We start from the raw sequence: 27,393 nt of genomic DNA on the forward strand, positions 1-27,393 counted from the left end.
ACCAGCCTGGCCAACATGATGAAACCCTATCTCTACTAAAAATACAAAAAATTAACCTGACATGGTGACAGGCGCCTGTAATCCCAGCTATTCAGGAGGCTGAGGCAGAAGAATTGCTTGAACCCAGGAGGTGAAGGTTATAGTGAGCCAAGATCACACCACTGCACTCCAGCCTGTGCAACAAGAGCAAAATCCATCTCAGACACACAAATACTTGATACATGCTACTGGCCTCAGCCTGCCCACAGGGAAGGAGCATACACACCCAGGCTTGGCCCCTAAATGTAACAGGTGGTGATGGGGCTGCCCAGGACCCCCACTTCCCTCCTCCACATCTCAGGGTCATTGACTCTGCTTGGCCTAGATAACAGAAGCCGCCAAAAGCTGGTGAGTGAGAAGCCTAGAGGAATGCCAGAGAAAGAAAGCCTGCCTTGCGTCCACCATGAATTAACTCCCACATGAACCCACCCCTGAAGCCAGACTGGTCACTTTACCCAGCACTGTGTGTGTGTGAGTGTGGTCCACCCCACTTTTCCTGGCACTGTTCCTCAGCCATATGGATTATCTCATTTAATCCTTATGTTAATGTCATAGATTATGTGACTTCCCCAAGATCTCACAACCAGCAAACAAAAGATCCAGACCATGAGCCATTCCTTTTCGTTTTAGACTCTGTCATCCTCCCACCTCCCCCATCCAGTTCCTTTCACTTCTGGAAACATCCCTGAGTACCCCCAACTCAGTGGTTTCCCCTGTGGTCTCTGTGCTCCCCCTCAGGCTATGAACTTTAAAGCAGGTACCCTGCAACACCAGAACCCAGCAAAGGAATGGACACACAAGAGATCCCAAGGCTGGGCGCGGTGGCTCACGCCTGTAATCCCAGCACTTTGGGAGGCTGAGGCGGGCGAATTTCCTGAGCTCAGAGTTCAAGACCAGCTTGGGCAAAACGGTGAAACTCTGTCTTTACTAAAATACAAAAAATTAGCTAGGCATGGTGTCACGTGCCTGTGGTCCCAGCTACTTGGGAGGCTGAGATGGGAGGATCACTTGAGCCTGGGTGGTGGAGGTGGCAGTGCACCAAGATCGTGCCACTGCACTGCAGCCTGGGTGACAGAGTGAGACCCTGTCTCATTAAAAAAATTTTAAAAAGAGATCCCAAGACACGTTTGTCTCATGAGTCAGTAATGAGATTTAATTAGATTGCTTTTCTCCTGTTATTTGGAGAATATGTCTAGTTTAGGCTTAGCTGGGCTCAGGAAACCATTTTGTTTGGGAGAAGAGAAGTCATTTTGTAGCTTGGAGCAGCCAGACAGCACTAGGCCCTAGGTTGGAAAGGCTGGAAACTGTAGACCCATTTCTCCCACCCTAGTCTTTCAACTATAAGGCAAGAGGTTTCCTTAATAACAGACTTTGCCTTGAAAGCATCCATAGAATGATCAACTTTGCCACAATTGTTAGCAGTGATGGGCCTATGATGAAAGCAGAGTCCCAAGGCCCAAGTGGTTACAAATCTATTTCTCCAAGGACCTTATGTCTTGCAGAGTCTGGTAAAAAAGGAAGGAGATCAAGAGCTACTTAAAGCATAGCATCAGGAGTTGCACTCCTGATGACAACCAGTGCTGATTCCAGGCTTCTCCCTGTCTTCAGCTGTTGCCCCAAGAGCAAACTAGGAGCCCATACAGACTAAGTGTCGTTTAGTTTCTATTTCAGAGACTTGCTAGGCTCTTTCTAGCTGTTTCTATTTCAGAGACTTGCTAGGGATACACTTTTTTTTTAACCTTAAATTTTTTATGTTATCATTATTATTGTTTTTTGAGGCAGGGTCTCACTCTGTCGCCCAGGCTGGAGTGCAATGGCACAATCACAGCTCGCTGCAGCCTCTACCTTCTGGATTCAATCAACCCTCCTGCCTGAGCCTCCCAAGTAGCTGGGACTACAGGTGTGCTCCACCACACCCAGCTAATTTTTTATTTTTTTGTAGAGATGAGGTCTCACTATGTTGCCAGGGCTTGAACTCCCGGCCTCAAGCAATCCTCCCGCCTCAGCCTCCCAAAGTGCTGGGATTACAAGTGTGAGCTACCATGCCACTTTATCCTCAGCAGGACACACTGTATAACAGGGAGAAGAAAGTACTATTCAGGTAGGCTGCTTTTCATGTGCAGTTACTATTTGGCCAATAGCATCATACATATATTAGTTCCTCCATAGGCATTTTTCTGGGTGAATGGACAAATGGAAATGGCAAACCCCTTAGGTGTTCACCGCCTCAACCTAAATGTTCCTCTTCCCCAGGACTGAGGTGCTAGAGATGATGTTAATTAGCACAAGCTTTCAAAAATCAGTTGAGCAGTGTGTAGCAAGAGCCATAAAAATGTACATACTCTTTGACCCAAACAACACCACTTCTGGGAATCTGTCCTGAGGATATTCTCCAAATGATTGATTACAAAAACTATGTAGTGGCCGGGCGCGGTGGCTCAAGCCTGTAATCCCAGCACTTTGGGAGGCCGAGACGGGCGGATCACGAGGTCAGGAGATCAAGACCATCCTGGCTAACACGGTGAAACCCCGTCTCTACTAAAAAAAATACAAAAAACTAGTTGGGCGAGGTGGCGGGCCCCTGTAGTCCCAGTTACTTGGGAGGCTGAGGCAGGAGAATGGCGTAAACCCAGGAGGCGGAGCTTGCAGTGAGCTGAGATCCGGCCACTGCACTCCAGCCTGGGTGACAGAGCAAGACTCTGTCTCAAAAAAAAAAAAAAAAACTATGTAGTAACATGAAATATTTATGATGTAATGATTTTTTTTTAAAGTCTGGGAGAACTGACCAAGAAATTGGCCAGAGATAATAGTAGTTGTGTTAGAAAAATGAGTTTCTTGTAGATTATTTTTCTCTTTCCCAAACTTTACATATTGGAATATTGATTTTACCCAACTCTGCCACTTGGGGTTTATCAGTCAGGAACCCAATAGAAACAGCACACTCAAATAGGATAGTTGAAAGTTTAATAGAGGGACTATTGCCTCTATTCTTCCCTGTTTCCAATCCTTTACACCCTGAATTCTGCAACTCTTAGTGACTCACTCAACAATTATTAAGCACCTATTTATTGTCTGGTGAAGAAGGCAGACTTTCAAGTACATAAGTTATTTTGTCATAAATGCAATTATACATATATAAATTGAGTTGTTATAGAGAGCACAAATAAGCAATTATCTGCCAGGAGAGAGACATGAATCAAGGAAGGTTTCAAAGAGGGTGTAGGCTGGGTACAGTGGCTCACGCCTATAATTCCAGCACTTTGGAAGGCCCAGGTGGGAAAATGACGTGAGCCCAGGAGTTCGAGACCAACCTGGGCAACATGGCGAAACCCTGTCTATACAAAATTATAAAAATTAGCCGGTGTGGTGGTGCACACCTATAGTCCCAGCCGTTTGGGAGGCTGAGATGGGAGGATCCCTTGAGACTGGGAGCTCAAGGCTGCAGTGTGCTGTAAAGGCGCCACTGCACTCCTACCTGGGCAACAGAGGGAGATCCTGCCTCAGAAAAAAAAGGGGGGGGGAGGGGAGCAGTGATTCAAGTTCAGTTTTTTGAAGATTATCTGCCAAGACAAAAGGGCCAAAACATGTGCAAAGGTAGGAACGAGGGAACACTGATGTGAGGGAACTATGGGAGAGGAGGCTTTAGCTAGCTAGATCACACAGGGCCCTGTGCTCCAAGTGGGCCTTGTGCTTTGGAGCTATCAGATTTGCATGTTAGAGAAATGACTCTGGTCTCAGTGGAGAGAGTGGACTGAAGAGGGCAAGAATGGAGGCCAGGAAGAGTGAACAGAAATCTTGGGCTTTGATTGGGTCGGAAAGAAAGTGTGGCCCTACGCGCTTTGATGCCATCTCTAAGACCTACAGCTACCTCACCCCCGACCTCTGGAAGGAGACTGTATTCACCAAGACTCCCTATCACGATTCACTGACCACCTCGTCAAGACCCACACCAGAGTCTCCGTGCACAGGATCCAGGCTCCAGCTGTGGCTACAACACAGGGTTTTTATACAAGAAAAATAAAGTGAATTAAGCCTGAAGACAAAAGAAAGAAAAAGAAAGTGTGGTCCTAGGCCAGGCGCGGTGGCTCACGCTTGTCATCCCAGCACTTCGAGAGGCTGAGGTGGGCTGATAGTCTGAGCTCGGGAGTTTGAGACCAGCCTGGGCAACATGGCGGAAACCTGTTCTCCACCAAAAATACAAAAAGCAGGGCGTGGTGGTGCATGCCTGTGGTCCCAGCTACTTGGGAGGCTGAGGTGGGAGGATGGCTTGAGCCTGGAAGGCGGAGGCTGCAAGCCGAGATGGAGCCACGGCACTCCAGCTTAGGTGACAGAGTGAGACCCCGTCTTAAAAAAAAAAAAAAAAAAGTGTAGCCCTAACAGAGCCCGCAAACGCCCTTTCTTAGCGTCAGCCTCTGGACTTACACTTGGCAGCGCTGCGCCTCTCCGGGATCTCCCTCCCTCCTCCTCCCTGTGGCCCCGCGGGCGGGAGGGAGGCGCAGGGTGGCCCAGCCTGGGTGGTCTCCTGCCCCGCCCCCTGCGGCGCCGTTACCTAGCAGCGGGCCCGGCCGCACGGCTAGGGTAATTTGCGGGCCCCTCAGCCAATGGGAGGGCGTCGCCCCGGCCAGCTCCCTTTTCTGAAGCTCCAGCCGCCTCCCGGGCACTGCAGTCGCCACCTCGAACCCTGCTGTGCGTCTCGGGCCAGCAATTCCGTCTGCGCGCGGAACCCATTCCTCCTCCAGCCGCCGCGGCCCACGGCCCACAGAGCGGGTGAACCCCGGCGCCGCGCCCCGGGCCCGCAGCTCCCTGCACTCCTCCCTCGCAGCCGTCTTAACACCGGCACCCCACAGTCTCTCCCACGCCTGCGCCTTGGCGGCCCCACTGAATCCCCACGCGGGGCCCAGCGGTACTGGGAGACCGGGCTAGCCTATGGGAGCGCCCAGATAACGCGGGTTGGGGGCGCCCGCGCCCCCCATCCCCGCCAGCATGACTCGATCGCCGCCCCTCAGAGAGCTGCCCCCGAGTTACACACCCCCAGCTCGAACCGCAGCACCCCAGGTGAGTAGAGGGGGAGCTGGAAGAAGGAAAAGCGGGGCCAGGTCTGTCACTCGGGCCTCTGCAAGGTTTGTGATGTCTTCAAGTGCCGAGTGTCATTGGGTGTCTGACACTAGCGAGAGCTAGCACGGCAAGCAAGTTGTGCGTGTGTGTCGGTGTGTCTGTCCTTGTGTCTCCCCCTCGTCTGGCCATTGAGAATGTCTGTGGGTTCACCTCTGTCCACCCGACGACAGGTGTGTGTACATATGTATCCTGCTCTCAGAAAATGGGCCTATGACGGCCGGGCGCAGTAGCTCACACCTGTAATCCCAACACTGGGAGGCTGAGGCGGGCAGATCACCTGAGGTCAGGAGTTCGAGACCAGCCAGGCCAACATGGTGAAACCCTGTCTCTACTAAAAATAAAAAATCAGCAGGGCGTGGTGGCGGGCGCCTGTAGTCCCATCTACTTGGGAGGCTGAGGCAGGAGAATCTCTTGAACCAGGGAGGCGGAGGTTGCAGTCAGCTGAGATCACACCACTGCACTCCAGCCAGGGCTACAGAGCGAGACTCCATCTCAAAAAAAAAAAAAAGAGAGAGAGAGAGAGAAAACGGAAAAAAAGAAAATAGGCCTATGCCTTCCTCAGGTGTGTGCTGGAGGTGGTGGGTGTTACATCTTCCAAGTATGGGCCTGTGTCTGTGTTGGTGCTCCCTGTCCCACATCCAGAAATCAAGAAGCTAGGGCTGGGCAGCAGATATATAGGGTGAGAAGGGAAGGATTTCATGCATTGTTGCAGTGATGCCTAGCTGACCCTTCTCTTTCCATCCCAGATCCTAGCTGGGAGCCTGAAGGCTCCACTCTGGCTTCGTGCTTACTTCCAGGGCCTGCTCTTTTCTCTGGGCTGCGGGATCCAGAGACACTGTGGCAAAGTGCTCTTTCTGGGACTGTTGGCCTTTGGGGCCCTGGCATTAGGTCTCCGCGTGGCCATTATTGAGACAAACTTGGAACAGCTCTGGGTAGAAGGTAAGTTGTGGCCACTGGCCATAGCTGCTCAGGTATGGTGAGCCCAAGACAAGAACGGGGTGAGGAGCTTGGCTACCGAGCTCTAGTAGGCCTGGCCCTGGGGCTGGAGGGGCTCTTGCTGGTCAGAGTCTGTACACCTGGGCATCTAGGAACACTGTTCCCTCCCACAACCATAAATGGACATCTGCAGATGGTAGACCCTGTGAATTGGCTGTATAGAATATTTGTCTGTGATTTTGTATGTGTTTATTTAGCATTTATTGTTAACTTTCTATGTGTGTTTTTGACAATGCATCAGGGTTTACAAAAGCAGCTAAAACAAGATTCATTTTTCAGTAGCAAGGAAAGTAAAATATGTGCTGGAATAACTAAAATACAATACAGAGCATCCTGTGATTATGTTGTATAAGAGAAAGCAGGGAGAAATCACTTATGACCAGGAGTATCAGAAAAGTTAGAACTAGAAGGCTGGGGAAACTGAGTAAATCATCTGGCCAAGCCTCCAGGGAGAGGGCTCAGGCACCCAGGCCCATTTAATGGAAAAGCAATACAGAATCCACACTTTGAGGCAATAGCCAGGGTCAGATGGGATCAAATCCTCACTTTCTTAAGGAAGCATAAAAGAATGATTCTCTTGGGATTTTTTTTTTTGCGGGGCGGGGGGCAGTTTTATTTTTTGTTTTGTTTTGTTTTGTTTTGAGATGGAGTCTCACTCTGTTGCTCAGGCTGGAGTGCAGTGGCACAATCCTAGATCACTACAACCTCCGCTTCCCCGATTCAAGTGATTTTCGTGCCTCAGCCTCCCGAGTAGCTGGGATTACAGATGGGCGCCACCATGCTCTGCTAATTTTTGTATTATTAGTAGAGACCAGGTTTCACCATGTAGGCCAGACTGGTCTTAAACTCCTGGCCTCAAGTAATCTGCTCACCTCAGTCTCCCAAAGTGCTGGGATTACAGGTGTGAGCCACCGTGCCTGGCCAGAATGATTTCTTATTAATAATTTCAGCAGGCCGGGCGTGGTGGCTCCCGCCTGTAATCCCAGCACTTTGGGAGATCGAGGCGGGCAGATCACAAGGTCAGGAGTTCAAGACCACCCTGACCAACATAGTGAAACCTCATCTCTACTAAAAATACAAAAATTAGCCAGGTGTGGTGGCAAGCGCCTATAGTCCCAGCTACTTGGGAGGCTGAGGCAGGAGAATCGCTTGAACCTGGGAGGTGGAGGTTGCAGTGAGCCGAGATTGCGCCACTGCATTCCAGCCTGGGCGACAGAGGGACACTCTGTCCCAACAAAAGAATTTTTTTTTTAATTAAAAAAATTTTTTTTCAGCATGACTCTTCTTTACTGAGGGCTGGTTTCATATGGCAGCCCTTTGATAGGAGTCAAACTCCAGTCTGTTTTTCCCTGGGAAGTTTGCATTTTGTAGGCTCCCTCAGCCCTGGCCCATACCCAAAGGCAGAGCCCACGTTGGAGTCTCACACCCTTGAGTTATTTCAAATACTGGCAAGTCCTAGGATCCAGAGCAGATGTTTCTCAGAGCTTGCCTGCCTGTTGGGCTCCCACACGCCATCCCCACCCTATCTACCCACAGCCCTGCAGACTCTCACATCCATACACACTCTAGGCCAGCGCTGGGGTCCAGAGCAGATGTTTCGCTCTGCCTGCCTGCCCCCAGCCCCAGGACACAGATGTGCATACATGCACATACACGTACCCCCACCCACACCACTGCTGCCTGGGTGGTCCCAGATGACTCTTGGATTTCCTGCCACAACAGAGGCAGTCTCCCTTCCCTTCCTCCCTCTCCATTCCCCACATTTTCCCCATCTAAGCACTGTTTGAACCTCCATGTTTCCTCATCTCTCCTACACTCCAGCATAGGATAGGCTAGACCCCAGCAGTTTTTTGCTGTTGTTTGGGGGAAGGTTTTATAAGAGGATGGTAGCCAATTCCTAGGCTTTTTTCCTTTATTTCAGAATATCATTCTTGTCCTGTATTGGCTGGGGGTGAGGTAAAAGCAGTGATCATTTTTTTCTTTCTTTCTTTCTTTTTTTTTTTTTTTGAGAACGAGTCTTGCTCTGTCGCCCAGGCTGTAGTGCAATGACGCGATCTTGGCTCACTGCAACTTCTGCCTCCCGGGTTCAAGCGATTCTCCTGCCTGAGCCTCCAGAGTAGCTGACACTATAGGCCTGCGCCACCATACCCCGCTAATTTTTTTGTATTTTTAGTAGAGACCGGGTGTCATCATGTTGGCCGTGCTGGTCTTGATCTCCTGACCTTGTGATCTGCCCGTCTCAGCCCGGGTCTGAGCCACCGCGCCTGGCCAGTCTTTTTTTTCATAGAGATGGAGTCTCACTATGAGACCCAGTCTCAAAGAAAGAGTAAGCAGACAGGGTGCAGTGGCTCACATCTGTAATCCCAGCACTTTAGGAGGCCGAAGTGGGTGGATCACCTGAGGTCAGGAGTTCAACACCAGCCTGGCTCACTTGGTAAAACTCCATCTCTACTAAAAATACAAAAATTATCCAAGTGCAGTGATTTGCGCCTGTAGTCCCAGCTACTCCGGAGGCCAAGGCAGGAGAATCGCTTGAACCCAGGAGGCGGAGGTTGCAGTGAGCCAAGATTGCGCCACTGCACTCCAGCCTGGCGACAGAGCGAGACTTTATCTCAAAAAAAAAAAAAAAAAAAGAGAGAGAGAGAAAAGGAAAGGAGAAGGAGAAGGAGAAACAGAAACAGAAACAGAAACAGAAAGCAGAGGAAGAAAGCAAACATTGGCTCTCAGTGTTCCAGACCAGTGTTCCAGACCAGTGTTCCAGACCTCCTTAACTTTGCCACGGTGAGACTTGGAATGTGACTGGTTTGTCTTTCCTGGCCAACTGTAAAGTCAAGCGTTCAGAGGTAGATTGTTCTCTAAAATGAAAATTACAGGCCGGGCGTGGTGGCTCAAGCCTGTAATCCCAGCACTTTGGGAGGCCGAGACGGGCGGATCACGAGGTCAGGAGATCGAGACCATCCTGGCTAACACAATGAAACCCCGTCTCCACTAAAAATACAAAAAAATTAGCCGGGCGTGGTGGCGGCGCCTGTGGTCCCAGCTACTCGGGAGGCTGAGGCAGGAGAATGGCGGGAACCCGGGAGGCGGAGCTTGCAGTGAGCCGAGATCGTGCCACTGCACTCCAGCCTGGGCGACAGAGCGAGACTCCGCCTCAAAAAAAAAAAAAAAAGAAAAAAAAAAGAAAATTACAAAGGCCGGGCATGGAGGCTAACGCCTGTAATCCTACCACTTTGGGAGGTCGAAGTGGGTGGATCACCTGAGGTCAAGAGTTTGAGACAAGCCTGACCAACATGTTGAAACACTGCTTCTACTCCAAATACAAAATTAGCCAGGCGTAGTGGTGCATGCCTGTAATCCCAGCTACTCAGGAGACTGAGGCAAGAGAATCAATTGAATCCGGGAGGCAGAAGTTGCAGTGAGCCGAGATCGCGCCATTGTACTCCAGCTTGCGCAACAAGAGCTGCCATTCTGTATAGAAGACAGAGGATGGCCTTATGTTGGTAGAATCACCACCCACTTAAATATCTAAAGCTAAAACCTTAGGAGTCATCCTCAGTTCTTGTTTACCCAATTGTTTTATTTATTTATTTTTGAGACGGCGTCTCGCTCTGTTGCCCAGGCTGGAGTGCAGTGGCACAATCTTGGCTCACTGCAAGCTCTGCCTCCTGTGTTCACGCCATTCTCCTGCCTCAGCCTCCCAAGTAGCTGGGACTACAGGCACCTGCCACCACGCCCGGCTAATTTTTTGTATCTTTAGTACGGACGAGGTTTCACCGTGTTAGCCAGGATGGTCTCAATCTCCTGACCTCGTGATCCGCCTGCCTGGGCCTCCCAAGTGCTGGGATTACAGGCGTGAGCCACCGCGCCTGGCCCGTTCACCCACTTGTTTAGTAAACTAGTAAATCCTTGCTTCTTAACCTCTCTCATAACAGACCCATCCTTTCTACCTTGTGGTTACTGCTCTAGTTGAGGTCTTGTTCCATCCCTGGCAATACACTCCTGATTGTATCATTTAGAATGCTTTTAGGCCAGGCGTGGTGGCTCATGCTTGTAATCCTAGCACTTTGGGAGGCCAAGGTGGGAAGCTTGACTGAGCCCAGGAATTCAAGACCAGCCTGGGCAACATGGCAAAACCCCATCTCTATTTCTAAAAAATTAAAAATTAAAAAATAAGGCTGGCGCAGTGGCTCACACCTGTAATCCCAGCATTTTGGGAGTCCAGGGTGGGGTGGATCACCTGAGGTCAGGAGTTTGAGACCAGCCTGGCCAATGTGGCAAAACCTTGTCTCTACTAAAAATACAAAATTTGGCCGGGCGCGGTGGCTCAAGCCTGTAATCCCAGCACTTTGGGAGGCCGAGACGGGCGGATCACGAGGTCAGGAGATCGAGACCATCCTGGCTAACACGGTGAAACCCCGTCTCTACTAAAAAATACAAAAAACTAGCCGGGCGCGGTGGCGGGCGCCTGTAGTCCCAACTACTCGGGAGGCTGAGGCAGGAGAATGGCGTGAACCCGGGAGGTGGAGCTTGCAGTGAGCTGAGATCCGGCCACTGCACTCCAGCCTGGGCGGCAGAGCGAGACTCCGTCTCAAAAAAAAAAAAAAAATACAAAATTTGGTCAGGCGTGATGGCATGTGCCTGTAATCCCAGCTACTCGGGAGGCTGAAGCAGGAGAATCACTTGAACCTGGGAGGCGGAGGTTGCAGTGAGCAGAGATCGCACCACTGCACTCCAGGCTGGGTAACAGCAAGACTCTGTCTCAAAAATATATATAAATAAATAAAATAAAATAATAGAATTGCTTTTAGCAACATGAAAGAGAAAAAAAAGGAAAGGAAGGAGGGAAGAAGGAAGAAAGAAGATTGATTTATTATTCTCTGTAACAGGAAGCCTGGTTGATTTTGTTAATTCAGCAGCCCAAGGACATTAGCAAGCACCCAGTTTCTTTCTTTCTCCTCTGCCATCTTCAACATGTTGGACTTTTGTCCTCAGGCTTATCTCAAAGTAGCTGCTGCAGTGTCAGGAAAAAGAAGTCATTCTTGTCTCGCACGTCTTTTTGTTTTTGTTTTGTTTTGTTTTATAGAGACAGGATCTCACTCTTTCACCCAGGCTGGAGTGCAGTGACACAATCACATCTCACTGCAGCCTCGAACTCCTAGGTTCACACAGTCCTCCTGCCTCTTTCTCCATAGTATCTGGGACTACAGGCACATGTCACCATGTGCAGCTAATTTTTTTGTTTGTTTGTTTTTTGTAGAGACGCAGTCCCACTATGTTGCCCAGACTGGTCTTTTTTTTCTTTCTTTTTTTTTTTCCATCCCCTGAGATGAAGTCTTGCTCTGTCACCCAGGCTGGAGTGCAGTGGATCAATCTCAGCTCACTATAACCTCTGCCTCCCAGGTTCAAGCGATTCTTCTGCCTCAGCCACCTCAGTAGCTGGGATTACAGGCGCGCACCATGCCTGACTAGTTTTTGTATTTTTAGTAAAGACAGGGTTTCACCATGTTGGCCAAGCTAGTCTCAACCTCCTGACCTCGTGATCCACCCACCTCGGCTTCCCAAAGTGCTGGGATTACAGGTATGAGCCATCGCACCCAGCCGGCCCTTAGGCTGGTCTTGAACTCCTGGTCTCAAGCGATCCTCCTGCCTTGGCCTCCTGAAGTGCTGGGATTACAGGCATGAGCCACCATGCCTGATCTTGCATCTATTTTTGAAAGTGAGGAAAAATTTATTAGTAGCCTCCCAGCCAACTTCTCATTTGTTCTCTTTAGCAAGAACTGTGTAGCATCCTATGCCGAAATCCTTCACATGGCAAAGGCAATGGAATTACTGAGTGGCTTTTTTTTTTTTTTTTTTTTTTTTTTTTTGAGACAGAGTCTCACTCTGTCACCCAGGCTGGAGTGCAGTGGCCGGATCTTAGCTCACTGCAAGCTCCGCCTCCCGGGTTTATGCCATTCTCCTGCCTCAGCCTCCCGAGTAGCTGGGACTACAGGCGCCGCCACCTCGCCCGGCTAGTTTTTTTTTGTACTTTTTAGTAGAGATGGGGTTTCACCGTGCTAGCCAGGATGGTCTCAATCTCCTGACCTTGTGATCCACCCGTCTTGGCCTCCCAAAGTGCTGGGATTACAGGCTTGAGCCACCGCGCCTGGTCCGGCTTCTTAAACTAATCAAGTTTCACCTTCTGATGCTGGGGAGGAGCCCAGCTGTCCTTAATCGCTAGGCCTTTCTGAGGATGGCCAGGGAAATCAGGGTCTGTTAGAAAGGAGGAAGGTGCTGACAGCCTCACCTTCAAATCTGCCTCCACAGCACCACCCTGTGGCCAATCTCCATCTGGCCAAGTCAGTCCCCTTCTTAGTGCCCTTCCACCGATTTCCACCAGATTCTGTAAAATCAAATATAAACTCCATAGCACACACTCTAGGCCCTCCATAATTGGACTTGATTGCTTCTCCAGCATTGCTGCTGGCTCCTCCCTGGCTCACTCTTAGCAGTACCGAAACATGGAGTCTTTGACAGTTCCCTGCACACACTTGGTCCAGGACACCTTTCCTGACTTCTTCTCGTGGGCACCTCTTACAACCGTGTATTCACAAAAATACATTGTTAAGTGATGAAAACGTCAGATCCTCTCTGCCCAAAATCTCCCATGACTCCCATTTCACCCAGAGAAAGCTTAAGTCCCTACCATGGTATATAGGCCCTTACACGTGAAACTTCTGGACCAAAGATTATGGAACCTACATATTGCAATGTTGCTTTTCCCCATAGAGTATGCCATGTTACACTCCCATAGTGGGTTAGAGTGTACTCCTGTAAACCAGCAATGAGTGCTATCAATTTTAAAATTTTTGCTAAATTGTTAGATAGTAACTTATTGATGTTTTTATTTGCATTTAGAGGATTACTTATAAGGTAGACTCTTTTTCCATATTGGTTAACCAGTTATATTTTCTCATTTGGAAAAGACATAAAAGTATGGCCGAGCACAGTGACTCACACCTGTAATCCCAGCCCTTTCAGAGGCTGAGGCGGGAGGATCACTTGAGCCCAGGAGTTCGAGAATAGCCTGGGCAACATAGGAAGACCCTGTCTCTACAAAAAATACAAACATTAGCTGGGCATGGTGGCACACACCTGTAGTTCCAGCGACCTGGGAGGATTGTTTGAGCCAGGAGGTCAAGGCTACAGTGAGCTGTGATCGCACCACTGCACTCCAGCCTGGGTGACAAAGCAAGACCCTGTCTCAAAAAAAAAAAGGGACGAGTTTTTTTTAATGTATCAATCTTTTATTATTTATTTATTTATTTATTTATTTTTGAGACGAAGTCTCGCTCCATCGCCCAGGCTGGAGTGCAGTGGCGCAATCTCAGCTCACTGCAAGCTCCACCTCCTGGGTTCATGCCATTGTCCTGCCTCAGCCTCCCAAGTAGCTGAGACTACAGGCACCCGCCACCACGCCTGGCTAATTTTTTGTATTTTCTTTTAGTAGAGACGGGGTTTCACCATGTTTGCCAAGCTGGTCGTGAACTCCTGACCTCATGATCCACCCGCCTCAGGTTCCCAAAGTGCTAGGATTACAGGCGTGAAACACCGCGCCCGGCCTAACGTATCAATCTTGATATTCTCCCTCCTCTGTCCTATTTCCTCCCCTGTCACCTGCAGTCTTTCTTTCCTTCAGTTCCTTCTCATTTTTCTGTCACATCATTTCTCTACCAGCAACCATTGAAAAATAACTCCACATCTGTACCTACTGTGTGCCATGCAATTTCCTAAGTACTTTGCCTGCACTGATGCTAATTCTACCAAGGTAGTCACTGTTTCCATTTGACAGATGAGGAGCTGGAGACCCAGAGAGAATAAGTAATTAGCCCAAGGAACAGACTAAGCATTATCGTCTCTTCCTTCCTGCACCACAATGCATCCCAGTTCATCTGTCCATATCTATCTTTGTCAACTAAGGTTTATCTTTTTCTCTTCCCCATTTTCTCCCCTGAGGAGTCTTTATTGTCTTTGATGCTCCATTTTAAATTATCCATGTTTCTTTCTCTTGGTTTCTCGTCAGATCTCTCTGGGTTCCTTCCTCCTCCCATGCCTCCTTCCTCTTAGCAAACCCACTTACTATGGAAAGCTTATCTCTGTCCTCCTCTTCCCCTCCATGCGGCAGTCTTCGGCCTAATCCTGGTGAAATAAACACTGCAGTACAGGCCTGGCAAAGGAGTGGGGAGTAGGGAAGAGTCAGAGAAGGAGAGGCCAGGCATGGTGGCTCACACCTGTAATCCCAGCATTTTGTGAGGCCGAGGCTGGCGGATCACCTCAGGTCAGGAGTTCAAGATCAGCCTGGCCAACAGGGTGAAACCCCGTCTCTACTAATAATACAAAAATTAGCCGGGCGTAGTGGCAGGCACCTGTAATCCCAGCTACTCGGGAGGCTGAGGCAGAAGAATCACTTGAACCCGGGAGGCAGAGGTTGCAGTGAGCCAAGATTGCACTATTGCACTCCAGCCTGGGCAACAAGAGTGAAACTCTGTCTCAAAAAAAAAAAGAGAAGGAACTGGCAGTGTGGGGAGCAGGACAGGAAGACTGTTTTCGTGAGGTGAAGGCCAGGAATGTGACTTTTGGGGCACGAGGGCACATGTGAGCATATGGGTAAGTATGTGTTGGGGGCTACCAAGGATTTGGGGCTTTTGTGAGTAAGAAGATTACATGGGTTTGAAAAAGAGATTGGAGGGCCAGGCGCAGTGACTCACGCCTGTAATCCTAGCACTTTAGGAGGCTGGGGTGGGAGGATCGCTTGAGCCCAGGAATTTAAGACCAGCTTGGGGCCGGGAGCGGTGGTGGCTCATGCCTGTAATCCCAGCACTTTGGGAGGCCGAGGAGGGCCTCCCAAAAGGGAGGTCAGGAGTTCGAGACCAGCCTGGCCAACATAGTGAAACCCCGTCTCTACTAAAAATGCAAAAAATTAGCTAGGCATAGTGATGGGCGCCTGTAATCCCAGCTACTTGGAAGGCTGAGGCAGAATGTTGCAGTGAGCCAAAAAAAAGACCAGCTTGGGCAACATAGTGATGAGACCTTCTCTCTACAAAAAATTTAAAAATTAGCCAGGCACGGTGGCGGGCGCCTGTGGTCCCAGCCACTCGGGAGGCTGAGGTGGGAAGATCACCTGAGCCCAGGAAGTCAAAGCTATAGTGAGCTGTGATCAGGCCACTGCACTCCAGCCTGGGCAACACAGCAAGACCCTGTCTAAAAAAAAGAAAGAAAGGAAAAAAGAGAAAAAGGAAGGCCGGGCGCGGTGGCTCAAGCCTGTAATCCCAGCACTTTGGGAGGCTGAGGCGGGCGGATCACAAGGTCAGGAGATCGAGACCACAGTGAAACCCCGTCTCTACTAAAAATACAAAAAATTAGCCAGGCGCGGTGGCGGGCGCCTGTAGTCCTAGCTACTCAGGAGGCTGAGGCAGGAGAATGGCGTGAACCCAGGAGGCGGAGCTTGCAGTGAGCCGAGATCGCGCCACTGCACTCCAGCCTGGGCAACAGCGTGAGACTCCGTCTCAAAAAAAAAAAAAAAAGAAAAAGGAAAAGAGATTGGGAAACATGACGATCTCAGATGGGACTTGAGTCTCAGAGAAGCAGTATGTGTGGGTCCCAGCAGGCAGCAAAGACTAACAGGAGGAGACCCCCAGACAGATGGAAACAGCGCAGGGTCTGAGATCGGACCAAATCCACAAAGCCTCCAGAGGTAAATTTGGCCCCCATTCTCCCCCACATCATAGTTAAGTGATATCCCCTCACAATGTCCCCACCTCCCCCAGGTCCCACACAGCAGGAGCCTGTGGCCAGCATAACGCAGGACTGGAGGGGCGCTAAGATCCAGGACACTAAGGCAGGCTTGGCGCCGGGACTCCCTGTGGTCTGGACAGTGAGGGCGGTGAAAGGGATCTGGACACCTTCCTCCCCTGGGCTCACTTTGATTTCACCCCTGCCAGGGTTTGTGAGCTGGTTCCATGCACTTCCTGCCTGAGCAGGAGCAGCACACTGAATGACTGTCCCATCCCCCACCTTCCCCACACCGACACAGGCTCACTATTATCACCCATTATTATCAGACACTCCTATCCCTGCCCTCTCCCCAGCACACTTTGCAGAAAGGTGTGTGGATATAAATCACTGCCCAGAGCAACCTGAACTAAGAACCAGCCCCAGCCCTACACTTGTTCTTTCAGGAAACCCTCCCAGCAGCAGCCTCCCTATTGGCCCCATTGGCCCTCCTTGTCCTCCCTACCAGAGCACAGAGGGACTGAGGGTTCCTTACCAAGATGCCTCTACAACCCCCACAGCCCACGGCCCGCTCATGCTGATTGTCATTTTTAAGTTTATGCCCAAAACCCAGCCAACCTGGTTCATGCTTAAGCCCTAGACCACACAGGAAATCCACAGAGCCACACAACCGAGGCCTCTCCACTTCCCTGGCAGAGCTCCAGGACCCAGAAGCCTGGGGAGTCAGCCTGGGCCATGACCAGGCCCTCAGGGATAAGGCAGGGGCTCCTCTCTGCTCCACCTCTCCCACTTGTCTGGGGAGGCCTCAGAGTTAGAAGCCCCCTTCCCGAGTTCTGATGCACCTAGGCCCTTTCCCCCCAGCTTTCTCTCTTTGCTCCTGCAGTGGGCAGCCGGGTGAGCCAGGAGCTGCATTACACCAAGGAGAAGCTGGGGGAGGAGGCTGCATACACCTCTCAGATGCTGATACAGACCGCACGGCAGGAGGGAGAGAACATCCTCACGCCCGAAGCACTTGGCCTCCACCTCCAGGCAGCCCTCACTGCCAGTAAAGTCCAAGTATCACTCTATGGGAAGTGAGTCTGGCTGAGCCCCTGAGCAGCTGGGGTTGAGGCTTGCTGTGGGGGTTCTGGAGTGGGAATCCCCCTCTTCTGCTGATCTCCTATGCCCCTGGCTATTGCAGGTCCTGGGATTTGAACAAAATCTGCTACAAGTCAGGAGTTCCCCTTATTGAAAATGGAATGATTGAGCGGGTAAGTGTCCTGAGAGGGAATAGAGGCAGAACCTTTTCTGTGGCGTGGAAGGACTCAGAGAGACCGAGCAAGCTCCACAGCCTGCAATCCGCCCCCTTAAAACTAAGGAGGGGGATTGCAGAGGGCATCCTACAAAGGTTGTGGGGCAGGACTGATGTGGCCCGGGGTATCCCTGGCAGATGATTGAGAAGCTGTTTCCGTGCGTGATCCTCACTCCCCTCGACTGCTTCTGGGAGGGAGCCAAACTCCAAGGGGGCTCCGCCTACCTGCCGTGAGTGCCACTCCTGGGGCCCTGCTTCATCTCCCGCTGGGGACTCTCCCAGCAGAAAGGAGGGGTTGGGGGAATGAGGATGATCAAAACCTTACCAAGGTCCTAAGTGCTCCCAGGCCAGCAACAGAGAGCACGGGCTTCCCCAGGGCTCTCTCAACATCCCCCTTCTCCTTCCCTCTGAAGGAAGGAAGACCTGACTTATTTACACAAAACTAAACACAAAGATCTGTAAGATCTGAGCAAAGGAGAAAAAGATCCCCAGAAAGAGGCTTTGTTGGGGGGAATTACCTAGGTGTTTGCTAAGCTGTTGCCCAGGCCAGAAAGAAAACCTGCTACAGGCGTGTGCCTGCTGGTTATATATTAGAACCAAGCACACAGCTTGGTAAGGGACTCAGTGGGGCCTTTCTAGGCCCTTTCTGTGTATTAGGTAACCCTGCCCTGATATCCGTCTCAGCCCCTTGTACTCATCTACCGCTCACTGTGGCACCCTGGTGGGCCCATGCTGCCTGGCAGTTCTGAGAAGCTGAGGCTTGCACACCCTCCATATGGAGGGACAAATGGGCAGATAAGAGGAGGGTGGGGTACAGCATGGGGCCCCAGCAGCAGTTTGGAGCCTGGGTTTTCATCCCTGACCCTCACCAACTATGGGCTCTTCCCTCAGCGGCCGTCCGGATATCCAGTGGACCAACCTGGATCCAGAGCAGCTGCTGGAGGAGCTGGGTCCCTTTGCCTCCCTTGAGGGCTTCCGGGAGCTGCTAGACAAGGCACAGGTGGGCCAGGCCTACGTGGGGCGGCCCTGTCTACACCCTGATGACCTCCACTGCCCACCTAGTGCCCCCAACCATCACAGCAGGCAGGTGGGTTCCAACCAGGTCTGCCAGGGAAAGACTGTTTTCCTTCCCTCATACACTCCTATGTTCCGGGGAAGCTGACTGCTCTGTGCCCTGACCCTCACTTCCTGGCATTACCCTGCTCCCGCAGTGCCAGGCCCCCAGTGTTCCATTCCCATTCAGTTATCCTATGGAGCCCTCACGTGGTATATGAATCCCTTTTTCCTTTTCTGAGCCTAGATAAGGCTGGACTTTTTTAAATTTTATTTATTTATTTATTTTTTGAGTCTCACTCTGTCGTCCAGGCTGGAGTACAGTAGCTGGATCTTGGTTCAAGCAATTCTCCTGCCTCAGCCTCCTGAGTAGCTGGGATTACAGGTGCCCACCACCATGCCTGGCTAATTTTTGTTAGCCCGCCCCAAGGGCTGGGATTACAGGCGTGAGCCACTGCGCTGGCCAAGGCTGGACTTTTTGTCAAAATAGACTAATACAGGGAAACTAAGAACACAGTAGGTAAGCATGAATATCATACCTGGTCTCCCTGGTTTCTTTATGGCCCTGCCAATGTGGTACTTTTCCCAGAATCCGCCAGTTACACCAGCTTCTCCCAGAAGCCTACTTCCAGGCCTCTACTCCCCCTTCGGGCTTCCTGTCTTCGGGATACTAGCTGTTCACTTCTGCAGAGCAGTCAAGAGGCTCAGAATAGTTACCTACACTCCAGGCCCACGGAGCTCCATGGTCGCTTGGTTCCTGGAGGTGGAAGCCCAGGGACACTCAGTTATCCGCAGCCAGGGCCTTGAGCATTAACCCCTCCTTTTCCCCTCCAGGCTCCCAACGTGGCTCACGAGCTGAGCGGGGGCTGCCATGGCTTCTCCCACAAATTCATGCACTGGCAGGAGGAATTGCTGCTGGGAGGCATGGCCAGAGACCCCCAGGGACAGCTGCTGAGGTAGGGTCTCCTCTGGGAGGTGATGAGGGGACTCCGTGCATGAGAACCCATACTGTAATGCCAGGCAGCTCTGGCAAAAGGCCCTGCACATCCCTCACCAGGTGTTTGGGCCAGCTCTGACCCCTGGTTCTCCTGCACCCCCACCAGGGCAGAGGCCCTGCAAAGCACCTTCTTGCTGATGAGTCCCCGCCAACTATACGAGCATTTCCGGGGTGACTATCAGACGCATGACATTGGCTGGAGTGAGGAACAGGCTGGCACAGTGCTACAAGCCTGGCAGCGGCGCTTTGTGCAGGTCGGTATGGACAAGGACAAGGTGGGTGCCCTGAGGCCACTCCCTCCTCCTGCCCCCTCCAATCTACCCTGTTTCTCCAGCTGGCCCAGGAGGCCCTGCCTGAGAACGCTTCCCAGCAGATCCACGCCTTCTCCTCCACCACCCTGGACGACATCCTGCATGCGTTCTCTGAAGTCAGCGCTGCCCGTGTGGTGGGAGGCTATCTGCTCATGGTGGGTTTTGCACCTGGCACCTTGCCCCACTCCACCTCCAGCCAGTGCCCACCCTGGGAGCCCCTGTCTGAGACTGCCCTTTCTCCCCACAGCTGGCCTATGCCTGTGTGACAATGCTACGGTGGGACTGTGCCCAGTCCCAGGGTGCTGTGGGCCTTGCCGGGGTACTGCTGGTGGCCCTGGCGGTGGCCTCAGGCCTTGGGCTCTGTGCCCTGCTCGGCATCACCTTCAATGCTGCCACTACCCAGGTACGCCTGGACTGCAGGGCAGATTCAGTGCCAGTCACCAGGCTTCACGGGTCCTCAGCTGCCCGCTCCTCTGCCCCTCTAGGTGCTGCCCTTCTTGGCTCTGGGAATCGGCGTGGATGATGTATTCCTGCTGGCGCACGCCTTCACAGAGACTCTGCCTGGCACCCCTCTCCAGGTGGGGCCTCGTCCCCCAGGGCTCATCTGAGGCAGCTCAGCTTACTGGTTAAGAGCCTCTTGGTTCAAGTGACCCTGGGCTGCTAATGAACCTCAGTGCCTCTTGTCCCCATCTGTAAACAGGGGAAATAATAGTACTGTGTCCTAAGTTGTGTTTGGATCAGTGAGGTAACTCAAGCTGAATGCTTAGAACACCCCATCACACGTACATGGTACCCAGTAAATGCTAGCTGCTATGTTATGACTGCCCCACCTCTGCACCCCAAGTTCCTGAGCCTCCCCTTCACTCCACCTTGACACAGCCCCTCCTTTGTGACCTGAGGGCAGGTCCCCACTCTGTCCTGGCAGGAGCGCATGGGCGAGTGTCTGCAGCGCACGGGCACCAGTGTTGTACTCACATCCATCAACAACATGGCTGCCTTCCTCATGGCTGCCCTCGTTCCCATCCCCGCGCTGCGAGCCTTCTCCCTACAGGTGAGGCTGCTTACACGGGCGGCTCAGGGTGGGTGTGGGGCTGAGGCCAAGCTTCATCCAGCCTTCATGCCCCTCCTGTCCGTCCCCCAGGCGGCCATAGTGGGTGGCTGCACCTTTGTAGCCGTGATGCTTGTCTTCCCAGCCATCCTCAGCCTGGACCTACGGCGGCGCCACTGCCAGCGCCTCGATGTGCTCTGCTGCTTCTCCAGGTACTGCCTGCACCCCAGCCCCTTCCTCCCGTGACCCACGCCAGCCTGTCCCCTCACCAGCATTTCAAGGCACAGACCTGTCATCCACTCTCTACTTCTTCCAGTCCCTGCTCTGCTCGGGTGATTCAGATCCTGCCCCAGGAGCTAGAGGACGAGACGGTTCCAGTGGGCATTGCCCACCTCACTGCCACAGTTCAAGCCTTTACACACTGTGAAGCCAGCAGCCAGCATGTGGTCACCATCCTGCCTCCCCAAGCCCACCTGGTGCCCCCACCTTCCGACCCACTGGGCTCTGAGGTCTTCAGCCCTGGAGGGTCCACACGGGACCTTCTAGGCCAGGAGGAGGAGACAAGGCAGAAGGCAGCCTGCAAGTCCCTGCCCTGTGCCCACTGGAATCTTGCCCATTTTGCCCGCTACCAGTTTGCCCCCTTGCTGCTGCAGTCACATGCCAAGGTAAGACTGGGCCGAGCAGGGCAGAGACTTAGCATCTGTGGGTCCAGAAGGGCAGAGGGCTCAGTCCACCCCTGAGGGGCTGGGGGCAGCCCTGGGGCCTCCAGCTTAGTTGCCACTTCCCACAGGCCATTGTGCTGGTGCTCTTTGGCGCTCTTCTGGGCCTGAGCCTCTACGGAGCCACCTTGGTGCAAGACGGCCTGGCCCTGACGGATGTGGTGCCCCGGGGCACCAAGGAGCATGCCTTCCTGAGCGCCCAGCTCAGGTACTTCTCCCTGTACGAGGTGGCCCTGGTGACCCAGGGTGGCTTTGACTACGCCCACTCCCAACGCGCCCTCTTTGATCTGCACCAGCGCTTCAGTTCCCTCAAGGCAGTGCTGCCCCCACCGGCCACCCAGGCACCCCGCACCTGGCTGCACTATTACCGCAGCTGGCTACAGGGTGAGAGGCGAGGAGACTGGCAGGGAGGGGTGCTGCAGGGAGAAACGCCCTGGGGCCACCAGCCAAGAGAACTCTATCCTGGTCTCCCCTAGGAATCCAGGCTGCCTTTGACCAGGACTGGGCTTCTGGGCGCATCACCCGCCACTCGTACCGCAATGGCTCTGAGGATGGGGCCCTGGCCTACAAGCTGCTCATCCAGACCGGAGACGCCCAGGAGCCTCTGGATTTCAGCCAGGTTGGGAGAGGGCTGGAGGGGTGGAGTAGCACAGGGGCTGCAGGCCTCCTGGGCCCAGGCCTTCAGCCCTCTCTGCCTCTGCAGCTGACCACAAGGAAGCTGGTAGACAGGGAGGGACTGATTCCACCCGAGCTCTTCTACATGGGGCTGACCGTGTGGGTGAGCAGTGACCCCCTGGGTCTGGCAGCCTCACAGGCCAACTTCTACCCCCCACCTCCTGAATGGCTGCACGACAAATACGACACCACGGGGGAGAACCTTCGCAGTGAGTCCTGGGGGGAGCTCAGCAAGAGCCTCAGCCTCACCCACACAAACCCTGAGCCTGAGGCCCTGCCCGCTCTGCCCCGTGCTCACTGCCCCGTCCCTCTCCCTCTTCTCCCTTTCCCTCCCCTCCGCAGTCCCGCCGGCTCAGCCCTTGGAGTTTGCCCAGTTCCCCTTCCTGCTGCGTGGCCTCCAGAAGACTGCAGACTTTGTGGAGGCCATCGAGGGGGCCCGGGCAGCATGTGCAGAGGCCGGCCAGGCTGGGGTGCACGCCTACCCCAGCGGCTCCCCCTTCCTCTTCTGGGAGCAGTATCTGGGCCTGCGACGCTGCTTCCTTCTGGCAGTCTGCATCCTGCTGGTGTGCACATTCCTCGTCTGTGCCCTGCTGCTCCTCAACCCCTGGACGGCTGGCCTCATAGTGAGTGCTTGCAGGAGTGGAGACAGAGAGACCCAGAGGCACCTGCACCCTTCCCTGCCCAGCCTGTCTTCCCTCCTGCCAGGAGCCCTCCGTGAGCCTTGTCTCCCCCAGGTGCTGGTCCTGGCGATGATGACGGTGGAGCTCTTTGGTATCATGGGTTTTCTGGGCATCAAGCTGAGCGCCATCCCCGTGGTGATCCTCGTGGCCTCTGTAGGCATCGGTGTTGAGTTCACAGTCCACATGGCTCTGGTGAGCACAGGCACCCCGGGGAGGGACCAGTCAGCTGATTCAGTATTCAACGCATATTGTTCAAGCCCCTACGATGTGCTAGGTACTGTTTAAGGATTTGGGGCCAGGCGCGGTGGCTCACGCCTGTAATCCCAGCACTTTGGGAGGCCAAGGCAGGCAGATCACGAGGTCAGGAGATCAAGACCATCCTGGCTAACACGGTGAAACCCTGTCTCTACTAAAAATACAAAAAATTAGCCGAGCATGGTGTTGGGCACCTGTAGTCCCAGCTACTTGGGAGGCTGAGGCAGGAGAATGGTGTGAACCCAGGAGGCGGAGCTTGCAGTGAGTCAAGATCGCGCCACTACACTCCAGCCTGGGCGACAGAGCGAGACTCCATCTCAAAAAAAAAAAAAAAAAAAAAAAATTTGGGCTGGCTGGACATGGTGGCTCACGCCTGTAATCCCAGCACTTTGGGAGGCCAAGGCAGGTGGATCACCTGAGGTCAGAAGTTTGAAACCAGTCCGGCCAACATGGTAAAACCCCATCTCTACTAAAAATACAAAAAATTAGCCAGGCGTGGTGGCACATGCCAGTAATCCCAGCTACTTTGGAGACTGAGGCAGGAGACTTGCTTGAACCTGGGAGGCAGAGGTTGCGGTGAGCTGAGATCGAGCCATTGCACTCCAGCCTGGGCAACAAGAGTGAAACTCTCCGTCTCAAAAAAAGAAGAAGAAGAAGAAGAAGAATTTGGGCTGGGCACAGTGGCTCATGCCTGTAATTGGGATGATGCTGGGGCATTTTGGGAGGCCAAGGCAGGAGGATCCCCTGAAGTCAGGAGTTCAAGACTAGCTGGCCAACATGGCAAAATCCCGTCTCTACTGAAAATACAAAATTTAGCCGGGCGTGGTGGTACATGCCTGTAATCCTAGCTACTCAGGAGGCTGAGGCAGGAAAATCGCTTGAACCCAGGAGGCAGAGGTTACAGTGAGCCAAATCGTATCACTGCACTCCAGCCTGGGCAAAAGAGCAAGATTCAATCTCAAAAAGGAAAAGAATTTGGAAAATAAAAATAAAAAAGAATAAGGGATATAATAGCAATACAGTTTTTTACCTCCAAGGAACTTATATTCTAGGGATATAGACAATAAGGGCTGGGTGTGGTGGCTCATGCCTGTAATCCTAGCACTTTGGGATGCCGAGGTGGGCACATCACTTGAAGTCAGGGGTTCCAGACCAGCCTGGCCGACATGGTGAAACCCCGTCTCTACTAAAAATACGAAAATTAGCTGGGTGTGGGGGTGAGCGCCTGTAATCCCAGCTACTTGGGGAGGCTGAGGCAGGAGAATCACTTGAACCCGGGAGGGCGGAGGTTGCCATGAGCCAAGACCACGCCACTGCACTCCAACCTGGGCAACAGAGCAGGACTCTGTCTCAAAAAAAAAAAAAAAAGTAAATAATTAGCTGGGCATGGTGGCACGTGCCTGTAGTCCCAGCCACTTGGGAGGTTGAGGCGGGAGGATCACTTGAACCTCAGAGTTTGAGGTTGCAGTGAGCCATGATTATACCACTGCACTCCAGCCTGAGCAACACAGTAAGATCCTGTCTCAAAAAAAAAAAAAAAAAAAGGGATGGTAGCGGATGGCAATGTGGGCTTAATGGAGGGGTTCTACAGAGATATCAGAGATACACAGATGCCAGAACCAAGGAGGGCCTTACCCAGGGCTGCATATTCTCTGACAGAGGAAAGGGGGGACCCACAGACCAGCCAGACTCCACAAACAGCTCCCTTCCCTTCCCCCACCAAATATCTCTATTATTATTCTGATTGTAAGAACAATATATGGTCCTTGAAAACAAAGTCAGTATGCAGAAAGGTACAAAAGAAGAATTAGAAATCCTCTGAAACACTACTCTGAGAAATAACTGTTATCACTTTGGCATCCCTCTTCTAGAAGGACTAGTGGTTGGCAAACTTCTTCTATTTATAGGACCAAATAGTAACCATTTGTGGCTTGGTAGGCCATAGAGTCTCTGCTGCAACTCTGCCATAGAAACACAAAATTGTCTAGACAATACATTAACCAATGGGTATGGCTGTTTCAACAAAATTTCATTTACAAAACAAGTAACAGGCTGTAGTCTGCCCAACCTATTTTTGTTGTTTGTTTGTTTGTTTGAAACAGTTTCACTCTGTTGTGCAGGCTGGAGTGTAGCAGTGCAATCTCGGTTCACTGTGACCTCCACCTCCCTAGCCAAGCGATCCTCCCACCTCAGCCTCCTGAGTAGCTGAGACTACAGGCGCAAACAACCACACCCAGATAATTTTTGTATTTGTTATAGAGACACGGTTTCACCATGTTTCCCAGGCTGGTCTCGAACTCCCAACCTCAGGTGATCCACCCACCTCGGCCTGAGATAACAGGCATGAGCCACCGCGCCCAGCCTTGTTTGTTTTTAGAGACAGAGTCTCACTCTGTTACCCAGGCTGTACCCTATTTTCTACACGTCTCTGTGTCTAAGCTCACCAAACCCATCCATACAGTGTTACCTAAAAGGACTCACGCACGCTCCCTGTACAGTTCCCATGAACTTAGTTCACCTGGCCTTCGGTGGGCCAAGGTATTGTTGAGCTCTGAAGACAGTTACAGCTGGGGACATGGCTGAGCTGGCCATGACTGGCAGAGGAGCAGCTCCAGGACCACTCTATTTTCCCAGGGCTTTCTGACCACCCAGGGCAGCCGGAACCTGCGGGCCGCCCGTGCCCTTGAGCACACATTTGCCCCTGTGACTGACGGGGCCATCTCCACATTGCTGGGTCTGCTCATGCTTGCTGGTTCCCACTTTGACTTCATTGTAAGGTAGGGAGGGCTCGGGGGCGGGGAGGCAGGGCTCAGGGCAGGCCTGGGCTGACTCCCCCCGCCCCCAGGTACTTCTTTGCGGCGCTGACGGTGCTCACGCTCCTGGGCCTCCTCCATGGACTTGTGCTGCTGCCTGTGCTGCTGTCCATCCTGGGCCCACCGCCAGAGGTGACCACACCCTCGGCTCCATCCCTCTGCTCCCAGCCCAGGGGATGGGGTAGGGATAGGCAAGGGAAGGGACAGAGCCCTGTGGTCCACAGACAGGTACCTCCCCAACAGGTGCCATGAGCTGAAGGTGGCAGCCTCCTTCTTTCCCCAGACACCATATTCCTGCCCCTCAGCCCCCCTGGTTTCTTCATGGGACCCACCTTAGCCTTTTAGGATCCAGAGCAAGGTGCAGAGTTTGCCCCAGGCCTCAACATCCTGTTACCTGCCAGCTCTCATATCCTGCTGGAGACCAACAAGGACCCCAGCTTCCCAACAGTCATGGTGATCCCCAGGGAGATGCTGAAGGGGACGGGAGCCCCATGGGCCCGTGGGCTTACTGTGGCTGGTGTCTCCCCACAGGTGATACAGATGTACAAGGAAAGCCCAGAGGTCCTGAGTCCACCAGCTCCACAGGGAGGCGGGCTTAGGTGGGGGGCATCCCCCTCCCTGCCCCAGAGCTTTGCCAGAGTGACTACCTCCATGACCGTGGCCATCCACCCACCCCCCCTACCTGGTGCCTATGTCCATCCAGCCTCTGATGAGCATCCTTGGTCCCCTGCTACCACCTCAGTTCCAGGGGACCAGGTCCAGCCACTGGGTGAAAAGAGCAGCTGAAGCACAGAGACCGTGTGTGGGCCATGTGGGCTCACTGGGAAGCACTGGGTCAGGTGTTAGACGCAGGATGGACCCCTGGAGGGCCCTGCTGCTGCTGCACCCCCTCTCCCGACCCAGCCATCATGGGCCTCCCTGATATCCATACAGAACAGCCAGCACCTTGCACACCCAGGCCTGTGTGAACCTATGTCTGTGTCACTTGAGAGTGAAAGCCAGCACTTCAGGCTGCAGTGCAGCCCTGTCCCCCTTCCCACCCCACACCGCTGCCCACTCAGCTGACCAAGCCTGAGAGACCCTCCAGCACCCTTCCTCAGTCCTGGCCCCACCGCCTGGTGACTCCTGGGCAGGCTCTTCATATCCCTGCCCACCTCCTACCATGTCCATTATTTATATGAAAATGTCTATTTTTGTAGTGTACATAGATGTTAGCTATGTTGAAAGTTTTATTTTTTAAAGAATTAAATATATTCTATGTGAACTCATCTCAAATGACTTCAGTGCCTTTTTTTTTTTTTGGACAGAGTGGGGAGTTTGCAAGTGAACATTCGCTATTGGAAGGGGCTTTGGTGCCAGGACCTGAGGTATTAGCTTCTCTAGTTCTGGGTGGAAAAGACCCCAGATTCTGGATTTTTGTCATATACTTGGTAACATCATCTGGATTAAGTGCTTAGTATACAAAACAATAACAAATTTTGTTGGTGTGAAATCCTACTGGGTTCAATCTGGAGATCGGGAGCAGAAAAAAAAAAAAAGCCACACTGTGTGGCTTTCCAAGCCACCATATTCCAGCCCGCCCACCTCTCCAGACTCACCTCCACCTACCTGCTTCACCCACACGGGAAAT

The 27,393-nt window shown here is 52.5% G+C and overlaps 1 protein-coding gene across 10 annotated transcripts; it reads left to right on the forward strand.

The window, feature by feature from the left end:
- Nucleotides 1-3,155: 3,155 nt before the first annotated feature.
- Nucleotides 3,156-27,031, forward strand: PTCH2 (patched 2). 10 transcript variants are annotated; one of them, XM_015138158.3, is made up of 22 exons: nt 4,699-5,094; nt 5,901-6,093; nt 16,805-16,994; nt 17,102-17,171; nt 17,351-17,442; nt 18,104-18,299; nt 19,100-19,221; nt 19,369-19,516; nt 19,597-19,728; nt 19,821-19,976; nt 20,059-20,151; nt 20,499-20,624; nt 20,715-20,833; nt 20,938-21,286; nt 21,412-21,724; nt 21,817-21,959; nt 22,044-22,224; nt 22,358-22,638; nt 22,750-22,887; nt 25,585-25,727; nt 25,796-25,895; nt 26,295-27,031. In XM_015138158.3, the coding sequence occupies exons 1-22, from the start codon at nt 5,023-5,025 to the stop codon at nt 26,547-26,549; spliced, it is 3,612 nt and encodes a 1,203-aa protein (XP_014993644.2). In that variant the 5' UTR covers nt 4,699-5,022; the 3' UTR covers nt 26,550-27,031. The 10 variants fall into 10 exon arrangements, with proteins under 10 accessions (XP_014993630.2, XP_077814933.1, XP_014993644.2 ...); XM_077958832.1 differs by having other exon boundaries at nt 25,585-25,722; XM_077958829.1 differs by having other exon boundaries at nt 18,104-18,212.
- The last annotated feature ends 362 nt before the right edge of the window (nt 27,032-27,393 follow it).

Source organism: Macaca mulatta, chromosome 1, assembly GCF_049350105.2.
Source record: "Macaca mulatta isolate MMU2019108-1 chromosome 1, T2T-MMU8v2.0, whole genome shotgun sequence".
Lineage (NCBI taxonomy): Eukaryota > Metazoa > Chordata > Mammalia > Primates > Cercopithecidae > Macaca > Macaca mulatta.

Excerpts from the sequence above, each read along its gene's own strand:
- PTCH2 (XM_015138144.3), top strand. The coding sequence starts at position 4,641 with ATGGGAGGGCGTCGCCCCGGCCAGCTCCCTTTTCTGAAGCTCCAGCCG. Across the intron at positions 21,725-21,816 it reads TTACCGCAGCTGGCTACAGG|GAATCCAGGCTGCCTTTGAC; the intron begins GTGAGAGGCGAG and ends GGTCTCCCCTAG. Across the intron at positions 22,225-22,357 it reads CACGGGGGAGAACCTTCGCA|TCCCGCCGGCTCAGCCCTTG; the intron begins GTGAGTCCTGGG and ends TCCCCTCCGCAG.